The sequence below is a fragment of the Pipistrellus hanaki genome (assembly GCF_964339955.1).
Source record: "Pipistrellus hanaki genome assembly, chromosome: 16".
NCBI lineage: Eukaryota > Metazoa > Chordata > Mammalia > Chiroptera > Vespertilionidae > Pipistrellus > Pipistrellus hanaki.
This window is the reverse complement of record NC_140518.1, coordinates 46,743,445-46,750,528: the sequence shown is the minus strand read 5'-3', so window position 1 is coordinate 46,750,528 and position 7,084 is coordinate 46,743,445. Positions and strand designations below refer to the sequence as shown.

The window sequence follows — 7,084 nt, the reverse complement described above, 5'->3', positions numbered from 1 at the left end:
TGTGTGTGTGTGTGTGTGTGTGTGTGAGTGTGTGGTTGGGGGTGGCGGTCTTCCCGGCAGAGGGAAGCAGGCAGAGGCTTGCAGAAAGCACCACGGGGACTGTTCCAGGGCCAGTGAGTGGGTTAAATGGCCAGAGCCCAGGGGGTTGGGACGGGTCAGGAGGGAGGAGGTCAGGGCACCACCTCGCCGAGAAGGCCCGATGGCTTCTTGTCCTGAAGCTGTGAGCAGAGGCAGGGCGGCCTTGGCTCTGAGGCTCGGGCAGCCGGCTCCTGTGAAGCACACACGCTAACCTTGCTCCTTCCCGTTCCTAGGAGACGATAAACATGTTCGAGAGGAACATCGTGGACTTGGTGGGGCTCTTTGTGGAAAATGTCCAAAGCCTATATCCTTTCCTCGCGGCGTGCCGGGAGGCACTGCCGGGCGTGGGCTTATCCTCCCGGGGCTGGGGAGGCGGCTGCCCCTCAGCAAAGGCAGGGCAGGGCAGCCCTTCAGCCAGACCCCACAGGATGCCCACAAACAGGGTTCCCTTCCAGGCGGCACCGGGGTCGGGCGCCTGCCCTCCGCTGCCACCAGTGCCACCGACAGTTGTCAGAGAGAAAGGAGTTGGCACCTCACTGTTTCCCAGAAACCACGGGCCGTCTGCCCACAGGAAGGTCTGTGCCTCCACAGACCTCCTCGGTCCATCGCAGGCACCGGCCTAGCGGGGCGCTCCCTGCCATGGAAGGAAAGCCAAACCTGCTTTCACCAAGGACAGACTCTCCCTTCACAGGGCGGAGCCAGCCTGGCAGAGGCCTCAGAGCTCCCTGGCCGGGCCGGGGGAGAGGGGGGGCGGTCCCCAGCTTTGCTCCTGTAGGGCCAGCAGGGCTGCTGCTCTGGGTGGGGCAGGAGGAGCTGTGTTTGCAGTAGAAGTCCTGGAGGTTATTCCCAAATGAGTGACACTGGAGGGAAGACCACATCCCAGAACCCCGCCCTGTGCTGCAGGTAGACACACCCAGCGGGCGGGACAAACTCCTCCTAAGGCGCTGGGCAGGCTGACTCCCGGCCAGAAGCCCACATCTGGGCATGAGCAGCCCCTCTGCCGCCTGGACCCAGAGCCCTGTCCTGTGGGACACAGATGCCGGGTCTGCCCAGAAGTAAGCCCGGTCCTGCGTTCCCGGGCCCTGGGCCACAGGAAACACAGGCTGCAGCCCCCCAAGGGAGAGTCCCACAGGAACAGGGGCCTGAGGGGGAACGTGGCAGAGGAGGCAGCGCATGCCAAGTCCGAGGCAGAGTCTGAGCTCGGGTCCGAGAGGAGGCCCGTGGCCACACTGGAGAGGGGGGGGCTCCGGAGAGAGCCGTGAGCGCAGGAGGGGCATGTGCACCTGCCCGCCCCCAGCCCCTCGCTGCCGCCGTGCCAGCCAGTCAGCGTGCTGGCAGGCGAAGAGGCGGTGGGATGGAGGGAAGTGGGCAGCGGAGGGACCCTCGGGGAGCCCGGGGCCAGGGTCAGTGAGAAGCAGGGATGTGAATGGGGAAGGGGTTAGGCTGGCCTGGGGGGAGGTTGCGTGGGGAGACAGCTGTGAAGGCCACTGCACCCAGAGTTCGCCTTTGGCCCTAAGAGTCTGCTCTCATCTCACGACAACGACCAGCCTAAGGCCTTTGCTTAACTCTCCGCACCATGGCCCAGTGCCGGGACCTGGAGAACCACCACCACGAGAAGCTCCTGGAGATCTCCATCAACACCCTGGAGAAGGTGGTCAAGGGTGAGCTGGACGAGGACCTGCCTGACGACGTCCGGGCGGTGAGTGGTCTGGGGCGCGGGGCACAGGGCTCGGGGGCGCGGGGCGCGGGCTTGGTGGGGGCCGGGCCAGGCAGAGTCCTCCCGGCTCCGTGGCTCCCATAAGCCTGGAAACCTCTGGGCCTCAGTCTCCTCCTCTGCCAAAGGGGACCGTCACGCCATCTGGCAGGAGAAATAGGCTCACAAACCCTGCGGGTGGGGCGCTCAGCTAGAGGCGCGATAACCAGGCGTTCCTCCCGCCTGGCAGCAGGGGGTTCCCAGAGCTCCCTGCGGGGCCTCCGGCTTTCCCAGGAGAGCCCTGCACAGAGAAGCCGGTCCACTCCCCGAGGCCGTTAGCCCCCAGCTCCGGGAGAAGGCTGCTGCGCGGGGAGCAGCCGCGCCATTGCGGGTCCAGCACCTTGAGGCCCTTCCCCAGCACAGCCAGTGACGGCGCCACAGGCCCGGGGTCAGCCTGCGCCCCACGCTGACCAGCCCCCGCCCGTGGGGGGGCAGGAGGGCGTGGCGCTGGGTGGGCAGCAGGGGTCAGGTCTCTGGGAAGACCATGGTCAGCGCGAGGAGGCCCGGGCCCTGATACCTTCCCGTCAGGAGCAGTTGGTCTCCTCTCGTTCATCCCAGCCAGTGTCTCCGCTTCGTTGGCTGGGCTGCAAACATATTTGTTGTGGCTGCATGTGGCCCACAGGCCACGCATTGGACATTCTTGCTCCAGACCCTGTGCCCAGCCTGCTGCCCAGCAGCCTCCCCTGCCCGTGGCCCGCCCCTCCCAGACCCCCAGCTTGCCCCTCTCCGATGGCATCCCGCCTGCCAGGCATGCTCTTCCCTCGGGTTTCCTGTGTCTGGCTGGTTCTTGCCACTCAGATTCCAGCACAAATGTCAGCTCCTGCAGAGGCCTCCCCAGCACCTTCCTGACAAACCAGGCCTGTCCCGGCCTCACGCAGAGCCCTCGTCGCAGTCTCATGCTGTGGTGCTGCTTTGCTGATGTGACTGCTATGTGTGGGACGGCAGGTGGCTCCCAGGGCTGGCAATGGGCCCGGCAGGTACAGTTGGTAGGTGGGAGCACCACTCAACTGGTTCTCCGATGCCCACTTGTGAGGACCTGAGTGGCTGCAGGCTGTCTGAGGCGCAGAGCTGGCCCGGATTGAGCTGGCCTGCAGCAGGTGTCGGTCTGCCTGTGGCCCCATGCACTAGGGAGGCGGGGCTGCGGTCTGAGATCAGGGCTCCCTGCGGGGGCCAACCAGCAGGGCCCGGGCGCGCCTCCCTGGGCAATGGGAGCGCTCAGGTGCGGCACGGCACGTATGCACTGCAGCATGGCCAGGACTCCCCCCGGGTGTGGCACGCTGAGCTGGGAGAGCACGCCCTGGCTGTGAGAGTAATGACACCAACAGCCAGTTCTGCGGGCCTCCCTACGCCTGCGTCTCCGAGGCCCTGGACGTATATTTGCTCTTTTAATCTCCACATCCACAGTAATATCAGTGCCATTATGATTCCCTCTTACAGATGAGCAAACTGAGGCACAGAGCGGAGAGCAACCCACCTAAGACACATAGCATGGAAGTGGCAGAATTGGGACCGGAACAGGCTTGACTCAAAGCCTTTCACAAAATGTCTACTGTGCCTGTAGCAAGAGGGGGTTCAGCCGAGGCAGCAGGCTGGTGGCCCCAAAGCCTGGCTCTGTGGGTGGTTAGCAGTGAGCACATCCTGACCAGAAGTCACACGGCTGAGGCTCTCTTTAAAACGCTTGCCCGGCGGAGAGCTTGTGACCAGCTCCTCCACATTTAGGGCCTCCTCTGTATGTAAAGTCCTTCACCTCTTTGCCGGGAAAAGCTGACCGCATACGCTCAGGGCCGGAGCCCGGAGCTGGTGCAAGGGAAGGCCCCGTGGCACGGCAGCAGGAGTGAACACGCTGCTCCCGCCCCCAGGGCTGAGCTGCAGAGCACTGCGCAGGGAGCACTACACAGCAAGGAGCTCTGGGCGCTCATCCTGCCCACCCAGGGGCAGGCTCAGAGTCCCTAACTGATGGCGGTGGGACTCGGCCAGCAGTCCCTGGACAGGGTGGCTGTGACAGGATCCCGCCTGGGACCTGAGGGCTCCCCCTCGGCAGAGGAGCAGGCAGCACCGGTCACTGCCCCTTTGGCCAAGCGGGGACTGCGCAGGCAGGACCTCTGCTCATGTCTGTGGCGAGGGGACCACAGTCCAAGTGGAGTCTGCTTGGTTTTCAAAACCAAGCAGACTCCACTTCCCACAGCTTCCAAAACAGTCTTCTGCATTTTCAGAAGGATGTTCCTCTGCTTGGTTTAAGGAGATCAGCTGTAACCCACTTTTTTTGAAGGGGAGAATCTCATTTATTTTGAATATATTTTTATTGATATCAAAGGGGAGAGGGAGATAGAAACATCAATGATGAGAATCACTGACCAGCTGCCTCCCGACGCCCCCTACTGGGGATCGAGCCCATAACCCGGGCATGTGCCCTTGGCTGGAATGGAATCCGAGACCCTTCAGTCGGCAGGCCCACACTCTGCCCTCTGAGCCAAACCGGCTAGGGCTGTACAACCCACTTTTTAAAATGAAGAACAAGGACCTTGGGTGGATGCTGTGGCTGTGCTGGTTTGGGAACAGCTGGCACAGCCTCTGCAGTGCCTGCTGCCCGAGGCTCACGCAGGCGGGCGACATGTGTCTGCACCTTCCCAGAGCCTGGCCTGGGGCCTGCTGTGCAGAGGGAGAATGTAATGACATCTTGTCACTTCTGTATGACGGTGCTAGCTGCTCCCCCAGAGGCCCCACTCCCCGCATCAGCCAGCATGGCTTCTCTGTTCGGGATCCTGTGGAAACCAGCATCCCATGAAATAGTAACAGATTTTACTCTGAAAAGAAGTCTGTGGCCAGATAAGTTGCAAAACTGAGAGAAAAAGTTATGTTCCTTTTCCACAGGACTTCCCAGAACTGTCGCTGGAAGGCTCTGTGCACCATGGAATCCAGGCTGTGCAAACATATTTGACCAATGTTGTGGGTTTTCCAGAAATATTAACATCTCAAGCTTGCACAGAACATATTTTGGAGGCTATTAACTTCCCCACTGCCATCCCGAAGAAGGAGCAAGTACTCTCCCTGCACGCCTCTCGGGCAGGCCCTTCCAGCGGGGCCGTCTGGGCATTACAGAGCACCGCCCTTCCCGGGGCTGGGGCGACGCTGCTGCGCGCTCTGGCGGCTTCTCTGCCCGGGAAATGCCACTTAACATTTCTTTCTTTAAAAAAAAAAATATATTATATAAAGTATTTTACAACAAATTTTACTAACAAAACTTCCTCCACCCATAGTTGAATCATTGGCTTACAGTTAATAACAAGAGTGTAAGGAAAAGCAATGTGGCTGGGTGGGCTTCATTCCTCTTTGAAATCTTGCCTTAACCTTTGAGAGCCATCGGAGGTCTGGCTGAGTTTGTTATCACGGCTGTCGGAGCGAATCCAAACAGGAGCGATGGATGCCACTTGGTTTTCTACTGTGCCAGGCACAGCTCCAGTGTGAACGCCTAGCACCAGCCAGGCCTCATGGAGGGGGGTTGTTTCCAACTTTTTACAAGGTCGGGAATGCAAGAAGGCAGGGGACCCCAAGAGCGATGCCAGGCTGGAGTTGATTGGTGTGAACAGAGTGGAGAAGCAGCGTGGTGTGGGCGCCCCGTTGGCAGGGTCTCGTGTCCTCAGAGCAGCCTCAGACCCTCGACCAGCCTCGCACTTCCCACACGAGCTGCAAGGGTCCAGGCGAGAGCCCATGTCCTCAGTGAGGGCAGCCCGAGGCACCCTTTGCCTCCTCCCTGGGCCTGCAGTCTGCCTGGCTGACTCTGCCATGACACTCACCATGCTCTCGGCGGGCGGGCGGGCGCGGGCAGCAGCACAGCACCACCCCACGAGCCGGCCGCTCCGGGCTCCTTCCTCTCCGCTCCCTGCTTTGCTCAGGGAGTAACGAGACACACTTGCTCATGTCATCCCGCTCCCCAGCTTTTTGTGGACAAAGACACAATTGTGAATGCTGTTGGGACATCACATGACATCCACCTTCTCAAGATTGACAACCGAGAAGACGAGCTGGTGACCAGAGTCAACTCCTGGTGCACACACTTAGTGGACAAGGTGAGTGAGCTGCGCCCGGCGGGCGGCGTCAGTGCCTCTAGCGTGGCCAGGGAGGAGCGGGAGGAGCGGGGACTCTGCGGTAAGAAGCCAGAAAGTAAAACTACCGGATTCTCCGCTGAAGACTGCACGTTGCCCAGTCATGTGCTTCATCTCTCTTCTAACTCAGTACAGGGTGTCCCAGAACGTACCCACACTCTAACAGCTGATAGGTCAACTGGTGTTGGTTTCCTTTCAGATTTGACCCACTGGAATGAGTAATGAGTCAGTGTGTACACACTTTTGGGGGACACCTGCATATAGATGGATTAAGCAGAACCCAGGGAGCTGTGGGGTAAATGAGAGACATAACTATGCAAAATTCAAAGAATTACCTTTCTTTTCCCCAAACTGGACTCAGTGAGATATTAATCAATTCTCTGACCTACGGGAATTGGGCTTTGGTCTCACCCTCAGATTCACAAGGACGAGACCATGAGGAACCGCAAGCGAGTGAAGGAGATCAATCAGTTCATGGACCATCTGCAGAATGAACTGGACAACCTTGACAGTGGCGACATTCTAGATTAGGAGTCTGCCCAGAGGATCCCTCGGAAAACGGCACTGGGCCCTGCCAGGAGAGTGGGGACTCAGCCCCAGCCTCATCCTCCCACCACCCCTGCACCAACTCCCAAATGTAGACAGAAATAAAGGACCGGTGTCACCGTTTCTCCATTCTTTAGAGAGGTATGAGTTTCCTGTTCCTGTGTGAGCAGCAGTAAGCCCGCCTCCCGAGAGCCACTCCCCAGGGTGGGCCGAGGGCTGCGCTCCTGGCCGTGCACCATTCCCCTGACGGGCCGGAGGGCTGCAGCTGCAGGGGAGTGGGCCAGTATGGACCCCACTGCCCTCCTCTGGGTGCTGAGGAGGAAGCCGAGGCGCAGCAGCACAAAGCAGAGGCTGCGGCTGTGACTGAGCTTGGCCGCAGGGACCCTCCGGAGGTGGAGAGCACAGCGGGCGTCCACACCACCCCTGCAGCCAGAGCCGCGGTGCAGTGCGGGAGTGAGCATGCCTCCTCTGAGCACAAGCCTGGGACGAGGGACAAGTGGCCAAGCACCTGGCGTGTGGCCAGGCCCCGGACTGGGAGTGATGCCTTTTGCAACTCGGAAAGCCGACGCTCCTGAACCCGGACCGATTTCCTGCCCTGGGCCCT

The 7,084-nt window shown here is 60.5% G+C and overlaps 2 protein-coding genes across 2 annotated transcripts in view; one reads left to right on the top strand and one right to left on the bottom strand.

Moving 5' to 3' along the window:
- The window catches only part of DRC3 (dynein regulatory complex subunit 3), a 58,595-nt gene extending 51,551 nt beyond the window's left edge, over window positions 1–7,044 (top strand). Inside the window, 4 exon segments of the mRNA XM_084861610.1 lie at window positions 312–382; window positions 1,654–1,777; window positions 5,767–5,898; window positions 6,352–7,044. Coding sequence (XP_084717736.1) covers window positions 312–382; window positions 1,654–1,777; window positions 5,767–5,898; window positions 6,352–6,465 — 441 coding nt within the window. The 3' untranslated portion in view covers window positions 6,466–7,044.
- Window positions 1–7,084, bottom strand: part of SHMT1 (serine hydroxymethyltransferase 1) — a 1,020,383-nt gene that overhangs the window by 727,066 nt on the left and 286,233 nt on the right. The window lies entirely within an intron of this gene.